This window comes from Synchiropus splendidus, chromosome 17 (genome assembly GCF_027744825.2).
Source record: "Synchiropus splendidus isolate RoL2022-P1 chromosome 17, RoL_Sspl_1.0, whole genome shotgun sequence".
Taxonomy (NCBI): Eukaryota; Metazoa; Chordata; class Actinopteri; order Syngnathiformes; family Callionymidae; genus Synchiropus; species Synchiropus splendidus.
This window is the reverse complement of record NC_071350.1, coordinates 19,311,945-19,338,482: the sequence shown is the minus strand read 5'-3', so window position 1 is coordinate 19,338,482 and position 26,538 is coordinate 19,311,945. Positions and strand designations below refer to the sequence as shown.

The following is a 26,538-nucleotide window of genomic DNA, read 5'->3' as shown; positions in this document are numbered from 1 at the left end:
ACATTAACAATGTCATGTATTTCTCAAAAAAACAATCTATATAATCTTACTATTAAGTGTTAAAAATGCTGAAAAGACTTGAATATAGCAGAAAACGTTGCAAAATATATTGTCTCAGAATAACCGTTTTTTTCTCGTGTTTGAATCTGCACCGTCATCCGCCCAGCGTTGTGTAGGGCTCCATCACTGTGACATTCTAATCACTGAGAGTCTGAGGTCGGAACCTGAGTCACCTCCAGAGGTGAAACAAATGCTGACTTGGTGCCGCTGAACAAGCCTGACGTCGTAAAAATTTAGGACAGAAATGCACAAAGCACTGAATATTGACTGCGCAGATGAGTTTATTTTCCGTATGCACTGTTAATCTCACAGTTAATTATCATTCTAACATTAAAAGTTTCTTTTATTGAAATGGTTTCCGTGTGAATCAAACTTTGAAATGAAAAGGTGAGTGTCAAGTGTTAGCAGGATCAGATCCTACCAGATGCCTCACATGTATTTCCTCTCGGGTGGGTACGTTTTTCCCCCTGCTCCCAGGTGCTGCTGTGTTTCGGCCTGGCGCTGCTTCACCGCCTGTACCTGGGCTTTGCTCTGGTCTCTCTGCTGGTGGAGATCAACTCTATTTTCCTCCACGTCAGACAGCTCTTCCTGCTGTCAGTGAAGGAAAACTCCAACCCTCGCCTCATGATGACCTTCCAGCTGACCATCTGGCTCAACCTCGTAACGTAGGTCAACGATGGACGAGGGGGCATGGCCTTTGCCACACAAATGAGTCCTGACGTTAGCTGCTAATTGATGGAGTTGTGTTTGGGATGGTTTCACTGTAATGTCCATGGCATGTAATGTGGCGTCATCTTCATCCATCTGTACTTAGTTTTGTACTTTATTCACGATTTAATTATTTTTAATTCTCTCAATCAAATAATACAATTTGGCTAAATAGTTTATTATTTAAAGGCATTACGTTTTCAATATTTTTTATTATTTTAACAAAGCTATAACAAGTTTTATGCAGTAGTCATTACTTCTGTGGTTAGTTACCTTCCATATGTGATGTAGCTTTGCACTTATTTTCCTGTGTGTCTCTAAACAGCAATGGTGTGTTTCAGTGCTCATCAGCTCTGTCTCCTGCAGGTTCCTGGTCTTCCGTCTCTTCACCCTGGGCTGGATGAGCAGCTGGCTGCTGTCTCACAGCGACCGCCTGACCGTTGTCACCACACTGACGGGGGCTGTGGGTTTGACCGTCATCTCCACGGGCAGCTTGATGCTGCTCTACAGACTGTTCCGGGCCGACTTCCTCCACCACAAGCCGAGACCCAGAGACGACCAATAGACTTGTCTTCCTGCTCTTACCTGAACGAAGAGGCAGCTCTGACTCTCAAGTGTGACCTGATGTCACGCTCCTGTTTTATTCCTGGAAGTGTGTCGATAAAAAGAGGGAAGTATCCGGGCATCTCTTCTGCTGGAGCACACCAGGGTCAGCAGAGTTTACTGGGTTGGACTTTCTCTGAGAACTGTGGCAGCAGAACTGGTTCGTTTGTGGACTCCCTCTCGTAATAGTGGCAAGTCTTCAGGTGTTCCGACATGGGTGCCAGGTCTCTGAAGCTCCACGAGTCAACAGGTGAGAACAGAGTGCTGAAGTGCCACACCTGAGGGGACAGAGGCAGGGACTGGTCTTAAGACCTGGGGTCATGTGAGTGAGTGAGCTAGAGAAACACACACTGTTATTGCTAGCGTTGGTTAGCAATAGCAGGCTAGTGGAGCTAATTGTCTTCACTATGATAAAATAAAAATTGGGGTTATGAAAGAAACCGTGACCATGTTTTCTTTGGTCACATTTGGGAGGATCACACATGATTTCAGGAGGTTGAGGAGGAGCAGCAATGGTTTCAATCATTAGGAGCTCAATCATCATAGTAATGATTTTAGAATGTCCGTCTGCAACTTCAAGCAAGCATGTGACATGAGGCTGCTCTCTCATTGGCTTCACAGGTGCAGCGTGATAGAGCGCCTTGATGTGGTTGGAAGGAGAAAATCACAGAGTCATGAAGGTGCTCCGCCTGCACACTTCATGACCCACTGTGTCAGGACGTTACCTACCTTCTGCTTCACCCTCCACTTGGCTCCTCCATGTGAGGAGGGCCTCCTCTCCCACTGCAGGGTCACCATCCCTCTGTCCTGCAGCTGGGTGGAGCACACCTGCCTCATGAGCCGCGACACCAGAGCCAGCTGGGACAGAGACAGACTGTCCAGGAAACTGGCCACGTGGCACAGCACCTCGAAGGGCAGCGAGCTCAGAACATCATCTCGTCCTCCTCGTCTGAGGCTCACTGTGGTGGAGGGGCACAGTCTGAAGCAGCCCAGCTCCCCACTACAGGTGGACAAAGAGGTTTTTTTTGAGTCAATAATATAATCATAATAATAATATCATATAATAATCTGCAGTTCACACAAACAAGTTGCTCACTTGTACGTGACGTTGGCTTCATGAGTTGACGGTCGAAATCTCTCCTGACTGAAGGTGCAGCCCAGGTAGGCCAGAGGGCATCGCTGGTGGAACCAGCCGTTCACACACATCTGGATGTCACTGTGGATGTTCCTGCAGCAGAGCGTCGGTACGTCAGGACCCGAACAAACATCCCAACTCAGATTTCTGACGGCTCACTTGTAATGTCGGCCATACTCCCTGCGCTGGAAGGCGTGTCCACACAGGAAGGTGAAGGCGGAGCTGGCCTTGTGGTGGCGGCTGTTGACGCTCTCTACCTGCAGCTGAAGGTGGAGCTCCAGAGGCTTGCTGGCGTTCAGGTGAGCCAAAGATGTGTTTCTCCGGAAAGGAGCTGTCAGGAAGGCGTAGGTCTGGGTGCCCTCGTCCTGCAGCAGGCCGTCTGTGCAGACGCTCTCGGCGATCAGGTGACCTCTCTGCTCCTTCTCAAGGGAGCAGAGCAGCGACGCCTGAGGAGCACACCAAGCTGTCAAGATCTAAAACCCTTGAGTCACAACCTAAATATGTAGATTTGAAAACCTCAACCTGTTCTCACCTGAACTTCGTCCCAGATGGGCATGTCCTCGTCCCGCACCTCCAGGTCGCTGGTGTCCACCGCCTTACTTTCTCTCTTATAGAAACCCGGGTTGCGTATACGGCCGTGTTTGGCTGCAAAGCTGGTGGGGACTTTAAACGTCCGCACCGCTGTGATCTTCATGGGCTCCAGACGTCCGTACTCAAATTTCTTCTTGGGAAGGTTCATGGTGCATGTTGAGGAGGACGAGTGGGAGCTCGAACATTCTCCATTCAGCTGCGTGCAGGTGGCTCCTTCTGCTTCCTCCTCCATCAACACCCCCAAGCCTTTAGCCTTCGTGACTCTAGCTCCACCCGCCTCAGCTGACCCCTTTGCCTCCCGGCACCCGCCCATCTCCATGCTGAACATGCGCTCCCAGGCGTTGTAGTTCTCCAAGAGCTGCTCGCTGACTCCATCCCCCCGAGCGATGGCCTCCCGCTCCTCCTGAGTCAGCTCCTGATCCAACGGCACTTCCTCCTCCTCCTCCTTCTCCTCCTCAGGCTGGCTCATAGCAAAGATGTTGAAAGACTCCCACTGACCTTTGGTCTCCTCCACAGCCGCCCGTGCTGCCGCCTCCCTCTGAATGGCTGCTAGTCTCTTCTTCTCCCGCTCCTGCCGCTCCTCCTCTTTCTCCTCCTCACTGATGCTCAAGACCAGCTCTGGGAAGAGTTTCTTCATCTTTAAGGAGTGGAAAAGCCGGTCCTGGTCCTTCAGAGCCATGTCCAAGTCCAGACAGCCCCCGGCTTCTCTATCGCTGAGAAGGTTTTCATGCAGATCTGTGTTGGGATGAGAGTGAGCGTCGTTGGCCGGCCAGCGGTTCCACTCCATGGAGCAGGACACCACACTGGCGGGGCACTCCTGGAGGTGAGCTGCCCGGGAGGACCGGGCCAGGTGGAGGGGGCAGCCGTACTCAGCGTTCAGGCACGGCACCCGGACGTTGGGGCACAGCAGCAGGTGGTCCTCCTCTTTACACTGATGGAACACGGCTCCACAGAGCAGACGGCAGGACACCACCGCACAACACACCGACATCTCCACCTGAGCTCTGCAGCGGCGGCTGAAGCAGGTGTCGCAGTGGACATGCTGGCGCCCCCTGGAGGCCCGAGAACGATGGCTCTGATGGGACGAGACTGCTGTTTAAAAATATGTCCATAAACATTGTCAACCTTCGTCACATAGATGTTTTCTATATGTGTTTGTAAACAAAGTCAGGAGCATTAGCCGCTCGCATGTAGCACTGCCATTAGCTGCTAGCATTAGCTGCTAAGTCAAACTGACGCTCTTATAATTGACCTTTTAAAAGCCAAAACACATCCATCATCTGTCAAGTATCACGCAGCTGTTTTGTGTCATGTTTCTCAATGGATGTGCAAAACTTTAAAGCTCACTAACAGAGAGTTGCTGTTGGAGAACATGTCTCATGCATATTACTCATTGTAGCCTTGATTTGATCTTCACTTGAAGCCTATTTGCCGTCGGTCTGTGGTCATATTTGTCTCTCCAGCGATGTTGCTATTTTCATGTGTCGCTATGAACGGTTTCCCCAGTCACTTTTGATCCCGTGCTACGGTTTAGTCAATACACACCATCCTGCCTGTAACTTCAAACCTGAAAACACCTTGACAAACTTTGCTTTCAACTCACCATGGCAGTGCGTCGTCCCTCGGCCTCCTCTGCAAGTGAGCCTGTCAGAGTGTGTTATAAATAGAGGCGGCAGTCAACATGCTTCACAGGTGGTCAGACACGAGGTTTAAATTTCCACTCATTTCAGCCGCTTATGTCGCCATGATCTCTTTTATCTGCATTATTAAACATCTGACAGTTGCTTTCAGCCGCAGCAATCCTCCACCTCCCGTCTGACTATTGTTGTTATCATTGTTACTATCATTGTTATCAAACAAGCACACTGTGAGCAGAAAATCAAAGCAGACATCGGATCAAAATGATTGGAGATCAGCTTGTTTTATCATCAGATGTAGACCAGCTGTTAAAAACTCCCGTGGGCCTCGTGAAGCCATCTATTGGACCTTATTAGGCCCTCAGGCCCGGAGTTTGACACAGATGGTTTCTAACCTTGTTTACAGTACAGACGCCTATTTTGTGTGATAATCTTTTTGTTTTGAAATATTTTTAGATGAATTTTCAAGGACACACTCAGGCCTCTTGTGGCCCCAGACCAGGGGATAGCGTATCCAGAAAAATAAAAATAAAAAAAGAGAGAGAGATCATAAGGTTAAAACTCTTTCTTGTTTGTCTCCTCCCTCACAGGTGATGTGGTGGTGCTGGCTGTAGAGCTTCACGCTGCAGTTTCTCATCCATGTCAGACAGCGCCCCCTGCTGCCACGGAGGGAATATTACAGCGACAACTGACTCACCCTGGCAGTGTACAGTAAGTGCACCTTTACACAACATGATTTCATCAGGATAGGATTGGAGCTGTTTTTCTTTTTCTTTGTCCATCTGTGGTCAGATCAGCTGGTAATGTTCACTACAAGGAGGTCACGTGATCAGCATCTGTTAGCTATATGTCTCGACAAGAGATTTGATCTCCTGCGAAGCAGTGCGTGTTCAGGAGTCGGACATTCACCAATGACCTGCTGCATCACCCCACCCAGGTGCTTTAGCTCCACCCACCTCAGCTGACCCTCTTGTCTCGCTCCGCCGGGTGGTGTTGTCCAGGAGCTGCTCACTGCCTCCCTCATTTTGGCTGTCAACCCACCCAGAGTGTCTGTCACGGTGTGTGTGTTTGTCAGAGTGTGTTATAAATAGAGGCGACACTGCACATGCTCCACAGCAGGTCAGCGACCAGGTTTAAATTTCCAGTCATCCCAGCTGGTTATGTCGCTGTGGTCTTTGATTTCTCACTGATCTGCATGATCAAACACAGTTGCTTACAGCCTCAACAATCCTCCACCTCCAGTCAGATGCCGACTGTTGCTCACCATCGTCAGGAACAACGCACACTATTCCTGACCAGGAAGCAGACAGAGAAAACCAAAGCTCACTTGGGATCAGAACAAATAATGGCCATCAGCAGTGTTGACACGGCCTGGTGTGTGTAGCAGGGGCTGAACCTGAGGGAGGAGTTTCCCTGCTACTGGACCTTCAGGTCTAATTTTAACCCAAAAGTTGAAGGAGCGAGCGCAACGTTACAAAATCAAAGGGCCGCAGACCTGGTGAGACTCACTGGTGTGTCTAAGTTTGTGTTGTGTTTTGCTAATATCAGCTACAGCTACAACGCTTTCTCACTGCATGTGCTGCTCAGCTGACTGAAGTCTTTGGTTTGGTCTTGACCGCCCTCCCTCTGACCTCAGACCTGCGGGATGAGTAGGCTGGAAGGTTTGCGACACTCGGGTGAGGCTGGATCTCAGGATTCACATCACAGTACAGGCCCAACTGAAGCTTTCCGAACCCTCAGCCTTCAGTTCGATGATGACGGACGGAGAGCGAGAGACCACTGAACAGGCCTTTTGTTTTAAACCCTTGTTTGTTGCTGTCAGAGCATGTTCTCTCCACAGCATCGCTTCCTTATGAACATTCTTGTCATGTCCGCACTTTACTCTGCTGTGTTTTCGCTTTGTTTGTGTTCTTTCCGCGTCCCTTCCTTGTGCTTTTATTTTGTTACTCTCTCTCTCGTTTCCATTTCCATTCCACTATCCCACTTTACAGGCAAACGCAGCTGGCGTTCATTGTCTCATCAGTCCTCCCGTGGATATATTCCTCCCACTGCCACTTGGTCGATTTTTGACTCTTCACGCAGTAACCTCTCTTAGGACTTCCGTGGTATCTTTGTTCTCTAGTTCTCTATTAAATTGTTAATTTAGTCTCGATCTTGTGTCATCTGTCGACCAGTTCCAATAACACTGGGTCCATCTGTCCACAAAAGCATGTCAGTTCTTATGACGTGTGCCACTGACCTCTGGCCGTGTCACCCTTGTGAAGGAGATCCTGATCTCCTGTTTTTATCTGGTTAAATACAGACTGGGCAGTGTGGGGCTCCCTGACTGGAGGGATCGAACCCAACATCTGGCTTCAGCTGTGCTGCTCCCTCATTGAACCCTGCTGAAGATCTGAAATTTCTACGTGGATTGTTCATCTCTCCTTGTGCTTGTTTGCAGGACTGTGTTTGAGCTGACATGGTGAGTTTGAAACAGGCAGCCATTGTTGTTGTTGTTGACCTCAGTTCTTGACCTTGACGTGTTGTCCCATCAGAGCCATCGTTCTCGGGCCACCAGGGGGCGCCAGCATGTCCACTGCGACGCTTGCTTCAGCCGCCGCTGCAGAGCTCAGGTGGAGATGTCGGTGTGTTGTGCGGTGGTGTCCTGCCGTCTGCTCTGTGGAGCCGTGTTCCATCAGTGTAAAGAGGAGGACCACCTGCTGCTGTGCCCCAACGTCCGGGTGCCGTGTCTGAACGCCGTGTACGGCTGCCCCCTGCACCTGGCCCGCTCCTCCCGGGCAGCTCACCTCCAGGAGTGCCCTGCCAGCGTGGTGTCCTGCTCCATGGAGTGGCTGCGCTGGTTGGTGGACGACACAAACCCACACAGTGAAAAAGCTCTTCTGGAGAACGTCCTGAAGACCTCAGAGGCACAGCAGGAGGCTTTGGATCTGGCAGTGACTCTTGTGGACCAGGAGGACCTCTTTGCTCGCCTGAAGATGAAGCCACTGTACCCTGAGCTGATGGAGGAGGAGGAAGAGGAGGGGCAGGAGGAGCCTCTGCAGGAGACCACAGAAGAGGTCGTCGTTGACAGTTTCTCTCCAGCTGACACCAATGAAGGTAGGGAGCTGTTCCACCATCAGCTCACTCACTCAAACTTGTCCACTGACTCTGAATGTGCTGTCAGAAGATCCATAATGCACTGCAACAGCTGAAGCTTAACACAGTCACTTGATGATCTCCGACAGAAGTCCACACCTGCAGCTCTGGAGATCCGAGTCACACCGAAGAACGTGTTCAGAACCAGGTGGGCCGGAGTTCTGGTGCGGCCAAGTCCAACCTGTGTGACATGATGTTCAGCATGGAGAGAGGCGGCTGTGCCGCTGCTCAGGCCAACCAAGACCGCCGCGACAACAGCACCCGAGAGCCGGAGGCCGGCCTGAGCCCGGTCAGCTTGGAACCTGCCACCGGGCCCCGGCAGGACTACAGTAAGACGGGTCAGGCACCGTGGCAGGAGGGCGTGCTGGAGCGTCTGGTCCACGAGCTGAGCCCGCAGGAGTACAACATGTACGTGGTGCACCACGGCCGCATGCTGCTGGCTTTCGGGCAGATCGAGGCCTGCACCCCGCGAGAGAGGGACTTCGTCTACGGCAGCCTGGAGCCCATCCCAGTCCAGACGCTCCGCTCCTTTAAGGCGAGTGGCATGGGCGGGTTCATCCAGACAGTCCTCAGTGAAGATAAGAAATGGCTTTAAAAGTGCCATTATGAAGCTTTAAAGTGGACTGAGATGTTGCATGAATGATGGGTTAAAATGAAGCACCACTTCACGAGGACCAGGTGAAGGGCCGAGCGACGTCACCTGGATCTGACTCCGCTCCACGTGCCGCTCCAGGTCCCAGACAGCTACCACTACCGCCACCGGGTGCACCTGTACGACGTGGCTTCCCGAGCCCAGAGTGAGACTCGCAGCGTGGACACGGCCGACCTCGTGGTCCCGGAGGAAGAGCGCTTCAGCGACGAGGCGGCCGCGACTCTGCTGGGCTACGCTGAGAGAGAGGTCATGGGTCACAAGGTCAGTGGAAGGAGGTCTGTCGACCTGATCTCATCATCCAATTGATCAGTGAAAAGCCAATGGCTGTTTGACCTTTGACACTAACGTTAATATGACATGACTCCAGATCAGCGAGTGGAAAGGCTCTGATGGCCTGTACATGGACGTGGGCACGCAGACGCACTCCTTCCGCTCGGCGCCCTTCAGAAGCAGGACCACCCTGGCGCAGGTGATGGTGGAGCGGCCGCTGAAGCTGCACCTGCAGCTGCAGGCCGAGAGCGTGAGCAGCAGACACAACCGTGCGAGCAGCGTCTTCACCTTCGTCTGCGGTCACAGCTTCCAGCGCCGGGAGTTTCCCTCACACTGCAGGTCAGACCTCCATCACCCCCACCCCGTCTCCACCTCCTGCTGAGGAAGAGCTTTTGTGTCTCAGGAACGTTCACTGCGACATCCAGACGGGCTTGAGCGGGTGGTTCGAGCAGAGGTGCCCCCTGGCGTACCTGGGCTGCACCTACAGCCAGAGGAGGTTCCGACCCGACACACACGACGCCACTGTCACCTACAAGTCAGCAGAGGATTGTGCACGATCTGTGTGTGTGGTCCTCTTCCTCACGCTTGTTTCCGTCAGTCAGCAGCTGAGGAGTTTCAACCTGCGTCCCCGAGGGCGCGCCTGTGACCCCAGCACCCGGAAAGATGTTCTGAGCTCGCTGCCCTTCGAGGTGCTGTGCCACATGGCCAGTTTCCTGGACAGTCTGTCTCTGTCCCAGCTGGCTCTGGTGTCGCGGCTCATGAGGCAGGTGTGCTCCACCCAGCTGCAGGACAGAGGGATGGTGACCCTGCAGTGGGAGAGGAGGCCCTCCTCGGGCGGGGAGTGCCGGTGGCGCGCGCGGCCGGTGCGTCAGCATCACCTGTCGCTCCTCTCACCCGCTCCCCCCTCTCACCTCTCTTTCCTCCGTCAGGTGTGGCAGTTCAGTCGCCTCTTCTCCACGGTGGATTCCTGGCACATGCTGGACGCCGCCCCCATATCTGCTCACCTCAAAGTGTGTCCCTACTACCAGACTGTCCAGCGCACTCAGCCGGTCCCTCTGGTCTACCCGAGCGGGTCGGAGGAGCGAGTCCAGACCAAGCCCAGTCTGGTCAAGCACTTCTGCAGGTGACAGGGTCACTGTGTCCGTGTCAATGAACACGCAGACAATCAAAGGTTTTACTGACCGAATCATCGTTGTGTTCAGAGAAGTGTGTTCCACACCAAGTTATCACAAAACATCTACAGGTGCTTCAAAGATGGAGATCAGGTTGTGATGCAGAGATTCTCACCAGCTGTGGAACTTCATCGTGTTACACCTGTTTATTAGTTGACAGTATTATAAGATGTTGAGAATATGAACAAAATATGGAATAAAATGTAATTTAATTTTCATGAAGTCACAAGACAATTCAATTGGCTGTATATTATGAACGAATATAACTTATAGATGGTGATAACTGAGGATAACTCATGAGGTAAATGGATGAATTAATACTTTTTCTTTTCAAAGATCATACAACATGCTATAACCAATAAAAAGCTTTTGTTGCTTTGTTTGCATTCTCTGCTGTTGTTAACCCAAGATTTTGTTTTTAACTTGTTAGTAATTATTGTTTTCAGATTTTTCCTTTCATCAATCTGTGTATTATGTATTTGATCTCTTTGCTCTTAGTTTAAGGTTGGAAAATACAATAATTAAATCAGACATTACAAGGGAAAATATCCAAAATGGAAACACAATTTTAGAAATATATATTGACTATAAATACGTGATGACTAGAATGTAAAAAAAAAAATCAATTATGCTCCCGGGTCATTTCCGTTTCCCTTCAAATGAAGTGAAAACTAATTGATTGTTTTTGGGGGACGCAGATGGCGCTCTAGCCCCGCCTCCTCCCGCCCCCTGCTGGTGCCACCGTCCGTCCGGTGCCGCTCCACGGACCTGCAGCTTGAGAAGGTTATCAGGAGGTGATTCCTGCCGCAGACGCCGTGCAAGGCTTGGGTCTGGCGCCGCAATAGAACCCCGCGAGTCTCCCGCCAGGAGAGGACTGGGACCCGCGCTGCTCTTTTGTTGTCAGCGGCGGCGCTGCGGGACAAAGATCCGAGCGCGGATCCATGACACACCGCTGCAGCTCCACGGTAGGTCGGTAGGCCCCGGACGGTGGAGACGCTGAGGAGGATGGGGTGGCGATTCGAGCTGCGCTGCATGGAATATTGGCGTGAGACGCCGCGCTGGTAGCGTCGCCTCAATGATGTGTGTGTGTGTGTGTGTGTGTGTGTGTGTGTGTGGGTTGTCTTGGTTTAGCTGTACTAGTGGGGACCGATTCTTGGAAACACACCCCCTCGTGGGGACATTTTTGCAAGGTTAAGCCTCAGTTTGAGGGTGAAGACTAAGAGATTCTAACTGGGTTCCAGTTTGGTTGAGGTTAGCCATGTATTTTGGATGGTTAAGTTCAGGGGGAGGCTGGAGAAAGGGTGACGTCCTGACCTGTGTGTGCGTGTGCGTGCAGGTCGCGCGGAGGGTCAGCGATGGACGCCGTCCGGCTGGAGCAGCAGGTGGCCAGCGTGGAGCGAGGCATCGTCTTCCTGAAGCAGGAGCACCTGGTGCTGTTGGCCGGCCTGCAAGTGGAGCTCACGCACCTGAGGAGGCGCTGCCATGGTGAGTGGCCCGGGCCGGCTGCTCCGCTCAGGTGGTCACATGACCGTCCCTCTCACCTCTCCCGTGTCCTCTGCAGAGCTGAGCTGCGAGCTGGACTCCAGGTTCCCGGGCAGAAGCACTGCAGGTGAGCCAAACCACCGGGGTTCCTCAGTGGTCAGTCTGTGGCGGACGATCAGTACACCTGTCAATCACCTGTCTGCCATGTTGGCGTGCAGCCAGCGCAGTTCACCAGCTTCTGGTTTGAAGAACCAGATAAGAGTCAGTCTGATTCAGGAGCGACCGAAACAAGCCTCATGAGTTCATGTCTGTCATACATGAGGGTGTGAAAAGCAGCTGCAGCTGCTGCGCGCAGTGACGCCTCTCTACCACTAGGTGTTTGTTTACTGACGGCAGGACTGTAAACGCGCTGGTCCTGCTGCTGCTGGACCCCAGCGTGGACGACCTTTGACCTCAGTCACAGTGGCTTACTCCTCCACGCGGCTGGTAAACCGGGCTTGAACCTTTGTTCCGTCCACATCATCTGAGCCAACATTTACAGTGGTGATAAACAGATGACTCAGTGGGAAGGTGCTTTCAATTGTTTTCCTCAATTTATTTATGAATCCTTTTTAATTCTGTTTAATGATTTGCCACATTATTTATTCACGTCATTTCCAGTCATTTATTTCTCTCCTGACTCAATTTATTTATGGTGGTCTGAATATTTATTTAAGTAATTCAAATTTTGATAGTTTTTTCATCGTATTTAACATTTAATCACAATGTTTGCTTGTACACATTGCTTGCCTTGTCGTTATCATGGTTTAGTTACTTTGATTATTGTGTCTTTCCTCCTATATTCTAACCTCTCTTAAGTAGTATAGTAGTCATGAATTGCGATGAATCATGTCATAAGCTTCAACCTGAGGGCAAAAGTGATGCAGAGATGAGGGAACTCCGCTGCATAAACTACAAATATTTCTCTGCTTCAGTCCTTAGTGTTTTCAAACTCCTTTCAGCTTGTTCCTCATGGACATGATGACATCACATCGTATGAAGTGGTGCACCTGGAAACGTTCCTGTGAAAGATTACATGCATGAAACACACATGAAATTCATCTCTAAAAGTCTCATTCCTACTTTCAAGCTTATTTTTTAACTTGTAAATCAGAAGCCAATTTCCTCTCTTAGTCCTTACTTGCTATAACTCTGTAAAACTGGTGTCCAACTCCTGGCCCCGGGGTGACAGACCTGGGCCGCCAATTCACTGTCAGTGGCCCAAAAACTGTTAAATCCAAAAGTGAAGTGACTCACCTTCAAAGAAGCCGCTGGTGAAGCTTCACCGTGCGACTGGCTGCTGTGTCCGATGATAAATGTCGGAGTAAAGTATAAAAAATAGGGATGAGTGTCTTGCGTCTGGTGTTAGTGGCCGCGTGTTGACAAGCCTCTGTGTTCCAGGGGAGGAGGCGGAGCTGGCAGCTCGCTGTGAAGCGGTGCAGCGTCTCCTGGAGGACCAGCAGAGCATGACGGTCACGGCTCGCGGGGAGCTACGGGCCGGCAGGGCCCGGGCCTCGGCACTGGGCCGGAGCCTGCGAGAGGAAGAGCGCCACTTCCTGGAGGAGCTGAAGCGCCGCAGCCACAAGATCACGCTGCTGAGTCGAGAGCTGCAGCGGCAGAAGGACGCCACCACCAGCCTCTGCCACCAGCTGCACTCCGCTCGCTTGCAACTCTCCCAGCAGAGTCCGGGAGCAGCGGAGGAGGGGCCCGAGGAGGAGGAGGGGCCGGAGGAGGAGGGCGGAGACGGCCAGGAGGAGGAAGATGACCAGAGCTGGCTCCTGACCCCGCCACCGCCGCCTCCTCCCGAGGAGACGGAGGACGGGCGGCGGCGGCGTCTGAGGGAGGAGCGGGTGCGAGCCTGCGTCCCGCTGGAGAGAGTGACAGCGCCGCAGAGAGCGCTGGCCATGCCGGACCCCGCCCTCTTCCTGGTGCCGCTCAGGTACCGCCTGCTGCGCTGGAGCCCCCGGCCTCAGGAGGAGGACGAGTGGGAGGACCTGGAGGAGAGCGGGCTGCACCGCCGGGTGGACCTGGGCGCCGCCGAGGGAGAGACCGCCCTGTGACGGCGGCCCATCAGTCAGACGCTCAGCCACGAGCTCAACATCGAGGCGATGAGTGAATCCTGAAAACCAGCAGAGCGTTTTCATGAGCTTTAGCAATACCTTTCTGTCCCGTGCAGGTGATGATGCCTTCAGGCGTCTCAGTGGGCCGGTGTCGAGACCCGCTGTTTCCTATTGTGCCAGCTGGGGCCTCAGCAGCGCGCCCTCTGGTGGCGACTCAGGGTGAACCTGCTGGGTGGAGCCTTGAAGAAGCCTCAGACCTGAACTGAATCACAGTGAGGACGTCAACCTCCGACTCTGTGATGATGCTTCACACTGGAGAAACACCCGACTATTGCTGTATTATTCATGGTGAAAGATTCCTGATTCATTTTCCTAAAAGAAAAAAAAAAACTTCTTGGTTACATACACATTCAAAAGATGTTTATCATGTTATTTTTGTCGTTACTCAACCTTTGCAGCTGTAGCCCACAATAACTGTTTCAGAAGTTGGTCACTGGTTTGTTGTTGAGCGTAGAAGTGTTGAGAATAGTGGCATATTTCTACCAATACTATGAGAAACCAAGTGCGACTGTAACAAGATTTTCAGCAGTTCTGTTTCTATAGATGCCTTTAGGTTTCGACTCATCTGAGTGCAGCTTTTTCTACTCCTGTCTCTGATGATACTGAAGGGATTTTCTATGATTTGCACTTTATTAAACCCATGCAACGAGCCTGCAGATGGCAAAACCCACCAGCTGTCGTTGTCCTTTTTACATCTTGATTTCAGCATCGTATTATGGGGACAAAATATGTTATTATTATTATTATCTTTGTGCGTCCTTTCTAGTTTTAACACTCAAAATACATGCTCACATTTTTGGCCTGGTGGTTCTTTTTTTGTTAATTCACGTAAATACTTGTATTATTTCGGACCATAATACTTCGCTTTCACGTGCTGACTGACCCTGTTCATTCAACTCTCGCGTGAAGAGAATCTTTCTCTGGTCATTTCACCGTCTGGACATTAGCGGAACTTGTAAAGCGGAACGTTTCCCCTCGTTTCGTTTCCACCCGGATACCGCGACTGAACCCCGCGAATGAAGTCAAACACGGCGAGATGGAAGTGTAAGTTTGTTGTTGTTCATGACCATAAAGTCCGCAGAATGAAGCAGATTGTGCTGAGTATGATATATGAAGTATTTATAGCGTCGCGTCACCTGAGTGGAACATGTATACCGAACTATAAAGGGCTCAGATCGATAGAATTCCACTCACATCGACAACTTCCGTCGTTGGAAGAGAGAAACAGAGACTATGGGAAAACTCTCAGCATCATATGAGATGTGCAATATACCGATCGCTGTGCGATCATGGCGTTATAAAACGCTTGGCTTTATTCACATTAAAGCTGAGATACATCGTAACTACCGTGGATGTGATATGACAGAAGAAAACGTCCTTACATTCAAGAGGCTTCACAGCGTATCTACTGTCTCTGGCGGATGATTTCATCTTGTTTTTCTTTAGGAAAAATGCGAACGCTGCGATGCTGAGTAACTATGAGGTAGGTCTTCTTATTCCTTTGTCACCACTGAGCTGGGACGTGTCCGTCATCGTCCTGTCGTCTGCAGGTCTTCCAATTGCTGACTGACCTGAAGGAACAGAGGAAGGACAGCGGGAAGAATAAGAACAGCGCAGGGCAGCAGAATCTCAACACCATTATGTACGAGGTGGGTCGATATTTGATATCCAACGTCCTATTTTGATCTATTTTATGACCCAGTTTGTCGTACACTCCTGCCCTGCATGGACAGTGATACAAAGTTCTAAAGGTCTGGGACGACAGTCTTAATGTTTAATAAAGTGTGATGAAAAGTATCGAGTAAATTAATTGTGCAATCATAATCCAAACTTTCTTGCTCTTAATTTAGCATGACAAAAATGATCAATCCTTTGTCCCCGCTAACAGACACTGAAGTATCTTTCCAAGACGCCGTGCAGCAGACAAGACCCCAAGATCGTCAAAGAATTCCTCACCGCCATGATGCCGCAGAAATTCACAAAGTCAGTGAGGAAGTGACGCAGTGCAGCAGCGCGTCGGCCGTGGAGAAATCGCTCGTACGATACTGACGTGTTCTGCTCTGGTATCCCCTCGTGTCTGTCGTCACCAGGGCAGAGAAACTTCAGCTGATGAATCATCGACCGCAGACTGCAGTGGAGATACAACTGGTAAGTCAGAAGGATGTGGAGAGGTTATAATGTTTAAGATGAAGTGGAGGAGGACAGCAGTGAGGTTCATGATGAAGGAGGACGTGAAGAGGACTTGCTGTGGCGCCCCCTGATGTAGGTTTGGCCATTTTTCTGTTGTCTTCAGATGGTGGAGGAGAGCGAGGAGCGACTTTCAGAGGAGCAGATCGAGGAGCTGATCCAGACTGTTTCAGAAATTCTCCCTGGAGAGCCGGAGCAAGAAAATGCTGCGACCAACTAGAGTGGTGGACTGAAGGACGAGAGCTGTGAAGGGTGTGTTAGTGCTCCTCTCTCTCTCTCTCTCTCTCTCCAAAAAACTTAAAACTTTGTTTTTTTTTTACATGTGTCATGTAATTCTGTTTTGCTATTTGCATCATGGTGTTTGCCATGTCATTTCAATTGCTATTTATTTTGATAAAACGGAATGATAAGCAACCGACTGGAGACCTGCCGTTTGCCTGCACAAAGGTTGGGACGTTTCTTGGTAATAACTGGAAATGTAAATGTTTAAGAAGTTACTTTTTTAACTCAGTGTGTGGTGAATCCACCTCCTTTTTAAAGAACCATGGCTGACTGCCATGCATCTGAATAAAGAGGCCAAGAACAGAAGCCTAGCTCGGCCTGGATTCAAACTGGTGTCAGTGTTTTTCCTCCTTGGATCCTAGTGATGGGTAAATGAGGCGCGGGGGGCAGAACGCACAATGCACTGCAGTCTGCTCTTGGCGGTGGCACTGCTGTAAATCATTCCCAGTTCAGTTAGGTGTTTTAGCTCAGATTCTGCTCGAGGTCAAAGAGCATAAGGCGCATTTCGTGGAGGATAGAACTTTGGTATGCTGTCCGGTCTCAAGCTCAGTCTGGCTTGAATTCCTTTCATGGTGCCTATAGCTGTTGCGAAGGAACCGCCGAGCGTCTCTTCAAGACTGTCTCCAAGATCTCTTTTTCGACTTGCTCCGTGGCGTCTTTCCAGTTCAACTTGATCACTCTCAGCCACTCTCTGCCAACTTTCACAACATACAAAAGCAGCATAGCCTGCCGTCTCTTTAATTTTACTTGCACCTTCATGACCCCCCCTCTGGTGCCAGCGGTTCTCCCGTCTTTAATATGACGTCGGTGGGTTGGAGGGAAGCTTGCCGAGTTTGTGTCTGTACAATTCCCAGGGAATCATCTCATCTCCATTGCCTCTACTTCCCAAGTCACAGTCTGTGTCAGATTTAGTTCCTTCACTTCCACTACTGTCTTCTCTGGCCTCTAGATGATAGATTCTCTTCTTTTTTTATCCTTTGCACTGGTTTTCCTTGCATTACCCTTCTGTTCCAGTCTCTGCGGTTCCCTTTCTTCGGCTTGGCTGCCTTTGTCTCTACACCCGTGGCCTTTGCTCCCGCATCCTCTTCTGCGTGATTCTTTTTCCCACAGCTCTCTGTGCCAACATGGTGCTCACTTTGAGCGAGAGGTTTTGCGGTGTGAACTTTTTGTTTTGGTTTCCTGTGTGTGTGTCACTCGAGCTTCCTGCTGTTATCTGCTGTGACTCAGAGTCAAGGACGACAGCTGTTAGTTCTGTTTCTGCAATAGGCCACTCACCTGCGACTGGTAGCACAACAACAAGAATACATGATCTCCAGTTTAGTTAGACACTGGTGAAGAGAAGTTCTTCATTTTCCTTCCGTGGTTGGCACAGTGGTGGACTGGTGACACTGGTTCAGACATGTACGATTATCACTATGTGTTACGACCTGGGTTTCCTTCACCCTGTGGTTCTGTCGGACCTCCACTAATAAGAGGCGCTGGTCACTGCAGCGAATGAACCTGTGAAGCGTCATAGATGAGGCTTCTTCTGGGAATGTTGTGTGTTTATAAAGGAAGGCTTCAGTCGGTCAATCGCTCTTCCTGCATCCAGAATACGAGGATAAATGAATAGTTGAACGATTGATTGTCGACTCTTCCGGTCAAATCAAATCTTGCTCTTCTTCGTGTCCCCGGAGGCCTTTCAGTGCGCGCACACCAATCGATACGGTCAAGTCATTTTAGCCGAGAGCGTGAAATCAAACTACTTGCAGTGGAATGGGCCTTTAAGGCACCAGCCAATAGGAATCGTCCAAACAGCCACCGTGTGAGTTTCGGATGGCGGGTGAACCAATCAGAGAGCGCCTCTCTTCTTCCCGTCTGCGCTCGTGCTCTGCTGCGTTCAGGGGCATTTCCCCTCTCCGAGGAGGAGCGAGTAGAGCAGCCGCGGCGCAAACTTGTTGTTCGAAGCCGCTTTTAAACGATTTTCTTGCGGCGAAGAAACGCCAGAAATGGCGTCCAGATCGGCGCCGTGACGAGAGACTCTACGCGTAACCGAGCGCCGCTGTGTCCGCCCTCGCTGCGCCTCTTGAATGCGTTTGTTGTGCGGATCTCTGGGTGAGTAAGAGACGTCTGTTTCCTCGGGTTGGTGTTGGAGACGGTTCCCGGCGGGCCAGCGACGTCTGCCGCGGGTTCGTACGTGTCGAGGAACCGGGCCCTCGGGAGCGGCATTCAGGCGCCAAGCCTGCGACTGATAGCAGGTCGTTCACCTGGCGGTTAGTCGTGTTGGTCATGGAGGCTGATCCAGCTGCGGCAGATGTGTGTCCGGGTCACGAAAATCCTCCCGCAACACTGGAGCTTTTGTGTTGGCCCGGTGCGGCCGGGGAGGCGAAAAACCGCGACGTGTGTGGAGATTCGACCGTGTTGATGCTGTCGTTGACTCGGGATCAGACCCAGGCAAAACCCCAACAAACAACCGCACCTGCACAACACACCGTGTTGCTTCCACCCGCGTTGTGTAACTGTGAATTCATGCAACACTACGGAAGTTTTGCTCCACACTTGCCTGCTGTGACACCGCTTCAGACACAGAGCCACCAAACGACTTGGCTTTAACCAATGAATGGAGGACCAGCTTTAGCATGGATTAACTACAGCGTTGGGGGGAAAGGTTTGTGTAGAGGGCAGGTGAATTTCCTCAGGGGCCACATGTGACTGACGTGAGGGCCTCTCAAGTCCAAAGAAGGAGGCGAGGAGGAAGAAGGTTGTTCACATGATGCGAAGACTAGATGGAGAATAAATCAAGTGAGGATATTATGCATCATTTGATGTCACTTGTAAAAATATACCCACAAGATGTTGGTTGGTGGTATCTTATTTAGTTTAAGATTCTCAATGTATCTCAAATCTGTTTTATATTCTGATGTATGTTAAACAGTCAACTGAAAAGACCAACTGTAAAAAAACAAAGCTGGCAGGTTATGTTCCAGGCGCAGTCACAATCAACAAAAAATGCAGAAAATAAAATGGTCAGAAACGTGACGTGATCACTTTGATAGAGAAAGGGCCACCTCCGGCCCCTGGGCTGCACTTGGCCCTGCGGTCTGGTGTAGATGATGTTTGACCTGGAGCATGCCAGTCAAAACCACTCTCTGAGAGAGACTGAAGAGGTGGTGACGTGACTCGCTGGACTCGGGTGTCGAGCTGCTGTGGGCCCTGAAACCACAGTGCTGCCTCCTGGAGTGCTCTCTTGTTGTTGTGTGTGGCCGGGTCCACCAAGGTCGCTCAGGTCAACAACTGTGTCCGTGGATCTGCAGTGGACAAAGGTCTTCGGTCTGTTCTGTTTGAGGAGCTCCCCCCCGCCCCCCATTAATCCGAGCTCCTTAAATCTGCTGCGACCACCGGTGTGGCTCAGGCAAGTGGCTTAATCTCCCCGGGGAAGCGCATCACTTTTATGGGTAAATCTGGGGGATTAAATCTGATTAAGGCTCCACAGGAGGATCCAGAGGGAGTGAAATAAATGTCCTCATTTCCTCCTGCTTTTGGCCTGAGCTTCCCAGCCTGAGGAGGGCGTGGCGCCACATGGCGGCCAGATGTGGGGCTAATCCGCGCCGACTGATGCCTGCGGAGGGAAGGTTGTTGCTCGCACCGTGTGTTGGTGGGAGTCAGACCCCGCTGTGTGTCATCGGCAGCGCTAACCACTGCTCCACCGTGCTGCCCTCAGAAGTGTACTTCAAACTCCTGCTGCTAAAAGTAGCAACAAGTGTGTCATTTTGTGCACCTTCTTTTCCGACCCCTCCGCGGATGTCGGCCTCTTTAGAGCAGCCCTGTTTGCTCTGGTCTCACGCCGTGGATGTCGGGTTGTTGTCTTGAACCCAAGATGCTGAGCTGCCATGTCTTCAGCTGCCCTGAACTCCCCTCTTATTCAACTGCACTGCTGTCGCTGCCTCGCTCACATGGAACTGGAGAACACTATAATCAAATATATACTTTTGTGGTTGATCAAATTCTCTCACCATACTATTTCTTTTTCTAATTTCAGGATTTCTTAGAAACATTTTTACTCCAAGCTCTTTCTTCTCGTAGTATTTTTTTCCCCAAAATAATGTACTTTTACCCCAAACATTTCGCTTGCTTCAGCAGTATTTTTCTTCATGTTTGTTCATTTATTTATGCCTTAGCAAATATAAACATAAATATAGATAGATAGATAGAAAGAAGCACCAATTATTTTCTCCTGGCTCCCGAGTCTCTTTAGTGTTGCTGTGCATGTCAGAGGGGAAGTTTGGTGGAGAGCAGCCGGGAACAAGCCGCTCGCTGCTCTTCTCGGCCAGTGAAGTGCAGACGCCTCAGTCAAAGCTGCTGCGGGGGAGGAGACGCTCGGTGGAGGGCTGCAGATGAAGGCTGGAAATGTTCTTGGCAAAGTGACGCGCGCTGGCTGCCAGCGGCTCTGAGGAAGGTTTGGAATATTCCCTGTGTTTCAGGCCGTGAGTGAGGGATGCTGGTGGTCCTTCCCTCGTCCACGCGTGAGCCTCCGTCCTCCTGAGGTCTGAGCAGCTTGGAGACGCCATGAGGAAGAGGTCGAGTCTGCTGATCGGCGGCGCCCTTGTCTGCTCTGCCATGCTGCTGTACTTGGGCATGAGCGGCGTGGAGTGTCCGCAGAAGAGCCACCGGCACCGCTGGATGGAGCTGAACCTGGGACCCTTCAACCAGAGCCTGCCCGAGCACTTCCCCGAGGACACGCCCATCATCTTCATCGGAGGCTTCCCCCGCAGCGGCACCACGCTGATGCGGGTCATGCTGGACGCACACAGGGCCGTGCGCTGCGGCGAGGAGACCCGGGTCATCCCCCGCCTGCTGTCCATGCGGGCCACCTGGAGCCGCTCGGTGAAGGAGAGGATCCGGCTGGACGAGGCTGGCGTCACCGACCAGGTGCTGGACTCCGCCGTCAGGGCCTTCCTGCTGGAGGTGAGGGGATCTGTTGCTCTGACTCGTGAGCCTTGCTGAGCTCAGCCCGGGGGGCAAAGCAAGAGATGTATTCCAAATATGTGCTCCCGGAACGACGACGCCCCGGGGAACCGAACCATCTAGACTTGTACCGACTTGGTTTGAGAGCATGGCCCGCCGATCGCTAGCGCGGGTCGCTAACTTGACTCTGACACGACCTCTGACCCCGGGAGTCTGACTCACAACGCGATCATTGTTCAGCTTCCGACCTGCAGAGGGCAGTGGCTGCTGAGAGCAGGATGCAAACACGTGGAATTGAGGACAAGATGGAAGAAGAATGACATGTAAAGACAAAACGATAAAACAACTTCACCTAAAATATTTCTCTCATTTTTCTAGGTCTGGGAATATATTAAAAACAACTCAATCTCAAATTTGCATTATAAATACCAGCAATTATTATGAAGGCAAAGTTTGAGGAAAAAATCTTTATTTTCAGGAAATCTATACATATATGATGTTATCAACACAAGAGTTCAGTCACAACAGTCCATGAGACACACTGTGGTGAACAGTGAATAAGAAGCCACGTCAACACCAGTCACATCATCAGCAATATTAGTGCGTCAGGGTAAAATTCATCACTTATGTGTCAGTGTCCATGGATCATCAATGCTATTTAACAAGTTAGAATGGGAAAAGTGAAGCTTATATGATAACTTTTTAAAATTTAAATATAACTCATACAAGAGGTTTGAACAAAACATTAAAATGTGATATGATTTTTTTCTATTTTCTCCATATTTATTTTGAGGAGCAAGAAAGTAAATCTAAAACTCTGATCTGTGCAGTCAAACTCCAAGATCAAACTCACAATGAATAATAGAAATGGGCAAAAACTAAATCCAGGAGGTCTGCTTTCAGATTCTACTCTTGAGCGCCCAATGAATCCTGTCATGTGGTTACGCGGAACATTAGAGTCATTGGAGACTGGATATTCTTGTCCCTGTCCCTGAGGGTCAGCGGAGGTCTGTGGCTAAACTCAGGTCCAGATGTGAAGTGAACGGCGCTGCGGTGGTCAGTCAGAGGCCTCACCTGCAGGGGGCGTCGGGGTGATGACTGTGTTGGACTTGTCACTAACGGTGGTCCCGGTGTCGCCCGCGTCAGGTGATCGTGGGTCACGGCGAGCCGGCCCCTCGCCTCTGCAACAAGGACCCGTTCGCGCTCAAGTCGCTGACCTACCTGGCGCACCTCTTCCCCAAAGCCAAGTTCGTCCTGATGCTGCGCGACGGACGCGCCACCATCCACTCTGTCATCTCCCGCAAGGTGAGTCCGGCCCTCGCAAGCCTCGCTGGGGAGCAGGCACTGACGACAGGCTCCGCCCCCTCCCGCAGGTCACCATCTCCGGCTTCGACCTGAACAGCTACCGCGACTGCCTGAGCAAGTGGAGCGGCGCCGTGGAGACCATGTTCAGCCAGTGCCAGGCCACCAGCCGCTGCCGGGCCGTGCGCTACGAGCAGCTGGTGCTGCACCCGGAGCAGGAGATGAGGAAGCTGCTGCACTTCCTGGAGCTGAAGTGGGACGAGTCGGTGCTGCACCACGAGCAGCTGATCGGGAAGGCTGGAGGAGTCTCGCTGTCCAAGTGAGTCGCGGCTCTCGCGCGGAGTCAGACCGAGTCAGAGCTGCAGGCATTGTGTCATTCTTCTGCTCTGTGGTTGGACTCTGCTCTTTGATTTCAGCGCTTTAGTTCTTGTATATAAAGTATATTTTGCCAGCTATTATCAGCAGAGGACTTGATTTATAAAGTGGATCCAGTTCATTTGATGTTTTAAATTCATTCATGGCGACAAAATCATCCAATGTCAGTTGAATCGGTTCATTGAAGCTTCAACTTCTGGCAGTTTCCGAAGCTTCTGTCTGTCTTTTCTCTGTGTTGGTGATGACATAATTTTCTTCTGTCATGAATTGAAATTAATTCAGCTCTTGTTTTCATCCTTTGACCCAATATTCTTATGAGCGTTTATTTCACTTTTGTCTCCAAGTGTGATGAATATTTGCGGATGTTCTCGCCGATCCAGCAGGTGAGCAGTGTCTCTCTAGTGTGATGCTGCCACGCGACGCTTCTCTCCGTCTAGTCTCCACATGAAGAGCTCTTCTTCACAGCTTCCTGTGACATCAACACCAGTGGCAGCTGGTTTCAGATCCTCTTGTCACTGAGTTCTCAAACATCTGTGAGGAAACTGATTTGAAAATGATTCGCTGAGTCAGCAGGCGACGGAGTCGCGACTTTAAAGGGGAAATTCAGTGGTTTGAATTTGGTCCTGGTTAGGACTAACCGTGTGTTCCGGACTGTTAGGTTCAGGGTGGCAGGCTGGGGAAAGGGCGTGGATCCCCACAATACCTAAAAATGTGCTTGTGTGTGTGTGCGCAGAGTGGAGCGCTCCACCGACCAGGTGATGAAGGCGGTGAACACGGAGGCTCTGTCCAAGTGGGTGGGGAACATCCCGGCGGACGTGCTGGCCGACATGGCGGAGATCGCGCCCATGCTGGCCCGACTGGGCTACGACCCGCACGCCAACCCGCCCGACTACACCCGAGCACCGCCGCCGTCACTCAACCAAACACAGGTGAGAGAGCTCAGCTCACATTTCAGAGTCAGAGGTCCAGGAAGGTCACATGACCCAAGCTGATCCTCAGATGTGTCTTGTGGTGAGACAGCGTGACGCTGAGGTCATGTATTTTAACCTGAGAGCGCCATCTAGTGCTTCAGAAAGGGAGTTTTAATCCAGAGGTTAAAGATTCGGATTCAGATTTGGTGCACCTCGGTCACCATGGAAACACGGCACGGATGAGCGCCTTCACTGGGCTGGACGTCCGGTGTCCGTGCACGCCCCGCCCCCTCCGGACGTCCCGGGAGCGTGCGTGTGCTCCGGGTGCCACCCACAATGGTGACGCTCATGAAATATGCAGCAGATGAAGCTGAAATCACTCATCAATCATTCAGAAGATTTCACCCGTCTAGGGGCGACAGAGCAAAAGCCAAAATACACCGTTATTTCCCGCTTGTTTTGAAGCCTTTTAAACTGCTTCCTGTGCAGAGCTTGAAGGCGACAGAGACGCCGCACCCCAGCTAACGTGAAGGCGCCACCTACTGGAGGAGCTGTGAACCTGCCCCGGACGCCGCGCCAGTGTACATATTTACAGATGTATTTTCTTAATAAATTATTTTGGACTGTGATTGTTCATCATGAATGTGGATTTTGAAATGTTCATCGTGAGATTAAACATGTCTGAACGTAACTGCTGATGTTGTGGCGGTCGTCTTTGACAAAATGCATTTACAATATTTCAGATGAACGACCTGAAATATTCAGGCCTCGACTGACCTGGTTTAGATTTGAAAGCTCAAGACATGAAGTCCAAGTGGAACGCGCTGCAGGAAGACAGCCGCTGAGGTCGAGTGAACCTCTGGGCTGCTTCCCTGTTCAGACGCTTCCCAATGCACCGGAGCAAGGCTTTAGCTAAACTAACTTGGCAAACACGAACATGTCACTTGTGGTTTTGAGGAGAAGCCTGAAGACTACACGACGCGGTGTGTGAGCCCTTCATGAGCCCTCCTGAGCGGGCGGTGGCTCCCCCTGCTGGTCTGGGCTCGGGAACACGTTTGGCCACGTGTGTTCTGACGGGGATCTTTCAGTCTCGGGGGGCAGGGCGCCACTGCTGGCCAGCGTCTGGTGGTCTCCCGCCGGCTGGTCCTCAGGGCCGCACCTGACCATGTAGAGGAAGCACCTGGAGAACTGGGCGGGAAACACGGGAGCCGTGAGAGGTGCACCTGCTGTGACGTCACCACAGACCCACCTGGTCGTTCAGCAGCACGTAGATGAACGGGTTGAGGACGGTGCTGGTCTTGGCCAGCAGAGACGGCACCAGGCTGGCGGCCGGTGGCAGCGAGCGAGGCCGACCGAAGGCGGAGAGCATGGCGACCACGCCGTACGGCACCCAGCACAGCACGTAGCCCGTCACCATGGAGACCACCATCAGGAGCACGCGAGCCTCCCTGCGCTCCGCGGCGGACTGGTCGACCTGGCGGGACGCGGCGGAGAGTTGAGAGAGCGTGAACCCTCGGGGTCGGAGGTCGGTCGGGCTCACCTGCCTGCTCACGCCTCTGACCGCCAGCAGGATGGTGCCGTAGCAGAAGAGCATGAGCAGCAGCGGCAGCAGCAGGCAGAAGACGAACAGGCAGCCGATGTACGAGCGGGACGAGTCGCTGCGCTGGTTCCACTGGACCGAGCAGGTGGTGCCGGGACCCTCTGGACCGTAGCTGCACGCAGAGAGAACGACGCGCTCACGGACGGACGGACAGACAGACAGACAGACAGACAGACAGACAGACAGACTTTTGTGAAAGTGTGGACTTAAAACATCTGTTTTTATCCTGAGAAAATCGTAAAACTCTAAAACTTTTCTGACGAACTGCTACGTGGAGAGGATGCTAACCTTTAGCAGCTAACAGTCAAGTTTAATCCTGAACGAGCTTTTAGATAATCGAGCGTCGAACTGACCTGCTCCATCCAAACAGCGGCGGCAGCGTCCAGGCCAGAGAATAGATCCAAGAGACGGCGATGGCGAGCCGAGCCCGCACGAACTGAACCGAGTCTGACCGAGGAGGGCCGAGCACCGCAGAGCAGCGCTCGAAGGAGAGCAGCGAGAGCGACACCAGAGAGACGATACCTGTCCGGTAGAGGGCGACATATGAAGGTTCCGCGTCAAATTCGTTGACACGGTGAGGTGATAAATATATACGTAATAAAATGATTTAAAATGCATTTTCACGGTTAAAGGACGGAACTGACTGAGGGAAAAAGAAGACCAACACGCAAAACGTGTTGAAACGTTTTAAAATAGAAAACTAAAAATGAAAGATAAAACATACAAAATCTGTTTGTTCTAAACACGAGGTTATTCTTCATTATGCCTATCAGTGATTTAACTCAAATATAAACCAACAATTGTTCCTCTAATAATCACCAACTTTCGTGACGTCAGCGGTCCGACAAAAAACACCTTTTTTTCACGCGTGAATTCAGTGTCGCTCACCGAACAGGGCGTTGGAGAAGCCGTACCACCGACACCCGTGCGGTCCGGTCAGCCAGCGTCCGCGCACGCTGGCGGCGAAGCTGAGCGGAGTCCCGAAGATGCAGACGAGGATGTCGCTAACGCTGATGTTGATGAGCAGCAGGCTGATGGGCGTCCGCAGCGCCGGGAAGCGGGCGAACACGAGCAGAACCAAGAAGTTGCCCACGAAGCCCAGGACCAGGATGAAGCCCAGAGCCACGGCGGCGGCGGTGTGACCCGCCCGGCTCAGCGCGGGCTCCGGGCTGGACCCGCTGCTGATGTTGTGCAGGACGGTCACCATGGTAACCAGCTTCCCGGTGCAGGAAGGCAGCAGCGCTATCAGAACCGTGGTGCGAGTGTTCGCCGCAGCCTCCGTTCGGAGTCAGGAGGAGGAGCAGCGGGCCGTGAACTAAGCATCGGAACCGGG

General features: G+C 51.6%; 6 protein-coding genes across 18 annotated transcripts; 4 read left to right on the top strand and 2 right to left on the bottom strand.

Annotated features, from left to right (window-relative positions):
• Positions 1-406: 406 nt before the first annotated feature.
• On the bottom strand, positions 407-4,471 carry LOC128748108 (F-box only protein 40-like). The gene is made up of 6 exons (XM_053846504.1): positions 4,445-4,471; positions 3,039-4,172; positions 2,666-2,952; positions 2,468-2,599; positions 2,101-2,371; positions 407-1,649 (listed from the first exon to the last, which is right to left on the bottom strand). Exons 1-6 carry the CDS (start codon positions 4,469-4,471, stop codon positions 1,479-1,481), a joined length of 2,022 nt encoding a protein of 673 aa, XP_053702479.1. The 3' UTR covers positions 407-1,478.
• LOC128748226 (F-box only protein 40-like) lies at positions 1,340-10,780 on the top strand. Of its 12 annotated transcripts, XM_053846782.1 has the most exons (15): positions 1,340-1,621; positions 1,993-2,377; positions 2,522-2,615; positions 2,699-2,805; positions 3,614-3,920; positions 5,325-5,445; positions 6,122-6,232; positions 6,322-7,195; positions 7,269-7,830; positions 7,959-8,404; positions 8,603-8,782; positions 8,889-9,130; positions 9,195-9,654; positions 9,721-9,914; positions 10,662-10,780. In XM_053846782.1, the coding sequence occupies exons 8-15, from the start codon at positions 7,193-7,195 to the stop codon at positions 10,759-10,761; spliced, it is 2,187 nt and encodes a 728-aa protein (XP_053702757.1). In that variant the 5' UTR covers positions 1,340-1,621; positions 1,993-2,377; positions 2,522-2,615; positions 2,699-2,805; positions 3,614-3,920; positions 5,325-5,445; positions 6,122-6,232; positions 6,322-7,192; the 3' UTR covers positions 10,762-10,780. The 12 variants fall into 12 exon arrangements, with proteins under 12 accessions (XP_053702757.1, XP_053702756.1, XP_053702755.1 ...); XM_053846781.1 differs by having other exon boundaries at positions 3,614-5,445; positions 6,119-6,232; XM_053846780.1 differs by having other exon boundaries at positions 3,614-5,445; positions 6,008-6,232.
• A 1-nt stretch (position 10,781) lies between these two features.
• On the top strand, positions 10,782-14,267 carry LOC128748228 (coiled-coil domain-containing protein 92-like). Its single transcript, XM_053846789.1, has 4 exons — positions 10,782-10,928; positions 11,300-11,448; positions 11,525-11,572; positions 12,886-14,267. Exons 2-4 carry the CDS (start codon positions 11,319-11,321, stop codon positions 13,542-13,544), a joined length of 837 nt encoding a protein of 278 aa, XP_053702764.1. The 5' UTR covers positions 10,782-10,928; positions 11,300-11,318; the 3' UTR covers positions 13,545-14,267.
• A 316-nt stretch (positions 14,268-14,583) lies between these two features.
• On the top strand, positions 14,584-16,416 carry crcp (calcitonin gene-related peptide-receptor component protein). The gene is made up of 6 exons (XM_053846790.1): positions 14,584-14,648; positions 15,051-15,087; positions 15,155-15,253; positions 15,493-15,587; positions 15,695-15,752; positions 15,898-16,416. Exons 1-6 carry the CDS (start codon positions 14,641-14,643, stop codon positions 16,009-16,011), a joined length of 411 nt encoding a protein of 136 aa, XP_053702765.1. The 5' UTR covers positions 14,584-14,640; the 3' UTR covers positions 16,012-16,416.
• A 1,504-nt stretch (positions 16,417-17,920) lies between these two features.
• Positions 17,921-24,326, top strand: LOC128748264 (protein-tyrosine sulfotransferase 1-like). 2 transcript variants are annotated; one of them, XM_053846869.1, is made up of 6 exons: positions 17,922-18,167; positions 20,534-21,017; positions 22,164-22,322; positions 22,391-22,638; positions 23,428-23,623; positions 24,095-24,325. In XM_053846869.1, the coding sequence occupies exons 2-6, from the start codon at positions 20,619-20,621 to the stop codon at positions 24,128-24,130; spliced, it is 1,038 nt and encodes a 345-aa protein (XP_053702844.1). In that variant the 5' UTR covers positions 17,922-18,167; positions 20,534-20,618; the 3' UTR covers positions 24,131-24,325. The 2 variants fall into 2 exon arrangements, with proteins under 2 accessions (XP_053702843.1, XP_053702844.1); XM_053846868.1 differs by having other exon boundaries at positions 17,921-21,017; positions 24,095-24,326.
• Positions 21,433-26,412, bottom strand: LOC128748107 (pinopsin-like). Its single transcript, XM_053846503.1, has 5 exons — positions 26,094-26,412; positions 25,559-25,727; positions 25,146-25,317; positions 24,855-25,079; positions 21,433-24,793 (listed from the first exon to the last, which is right to left on the bottom strand). Exons 1-5 carry the CDS (start codon positions 26,410-26,412, stop codon positions 24,602-24,604), a joined length of 1,077 nt encoding a protein of 358 aa, XP_053702478.1. The 3' UTR covers positions 21,433-24,601.
• Between the last annotated feature and the right edge of the window lie 126 nt (positions 26,413-26,538).

Coding starts and splice junctions, on each gene's coding strand:
- LOC128748108 (XM_053846504.1), bottom strand. CDS start 4,471: ATGTTCTCCAACAGCAACTCTCTGTTA. Junction 2,953..3,038: donor CCATCTGGGACGAAGTTCAG/GTGAGAACAGGT, acceptor TGTGCTCCTCAG/GCGTCGCTGCTCTGCTCCCT. Junction 1,650..2,100: donor AGTGGAGGGTGAAGCAGAAG/GTAGGTAACGTC, acceptor CTGTCCCCTCAG/GTGTGGCACTTCAGCACTCT.
- LOC128748226 (XM_053846779.1), top strand. Junction 8,783..8,888: donor GAGAGGTCATGGGTCACAAG/GTCAGTGGAAGG, acceptor ACATGACTCCAG/ATCAGCGAGTGGAAAGGCTC. Junction 9,915..10,661: donor CTGGTCAAGCACTTCTGCAG/GTGACAGGGTCA, acceptor TGGGGGACGCAG/ATGGCGCTCTAGCCCCGCCT.
- LOC128748228 (XM_053846789.1), top strand. CDS start 11,319: ATGGACGCCGTCCGGCTGGAGCAGCAGGTGGCCAGCGTGGAGCGAGGC. Junction 11,449..11,524: donor CCTGAGGAGGCGCTGCCATG/GTGAGTGGCCCG, acceptor TGTCCTCTGCAG/AGCTGAGCTGCGAGCTGGAC. Junction 11,573..12,885: donor CCCGGGCAGAAGCACTGCAG/GTGAGCCAAACC, acceptor TCTGTGTTCCAG/GGGAGGAGGCGGAGCTGGCA.
- crcp (XM_053846790.1), top strand. Junction 15,254..15,492: donor TCAACACCATTATGTACGAG/GTGGGTCGATAT, acceptor CCCCGCTAACAG/ACACTGAAGTATCTTTCCAA. Junction 15,588..15,694: donor ATGCCGCAGAAATTCACAAA/GTCAGTGAGGAA, acceptor TGTCGTCACCAG/GGCAGAGAAACTTCAGCTGA.
- LOC128748264 (XM_053846868.1), top strand. CDS start 20,619: ATGAGGAAGAGGTCGAGTCTGCTGATCGGCGGCGCCCTTGTCTGCTCT. Junction 22,639..23,427: donor GGAGGAGTCTCGCTGTCCAA/GTGAGTCGCGGC, acceptor GTGTGTGCGCAG/AGTGGAGCGCTCCACCGACC. Junction 23,624..24,094: donor CGTCACTCAACCAAACACAG/GTGAGAGAGCTC, acceptor CTTCCTGTGCAG/AGCTTGAAGGCGACAGAGAC.
- LOC128748107 (XM_053846503.1), bottom strand. CDS start 26,412: ATGGTGACCGTCCTGCACAACATCAGCAGCGGGTCCAGCCCGGAGCCC. Junction 25,318..25,558: donor CCGCTGTTTGGATGGAGCAG/GTCAGTTCGACG, acceptor CTCTGCGTGCAG/CTACGGTCCAGAGGGTCCCG. Junction 24,794..24,854: donor ACGTGCTGCTGAACGACCAG/GTGGGTCTGTGG, acceptor TTTCCCGCCCAG/TTCTCCAGGTGCTTCCTCTA.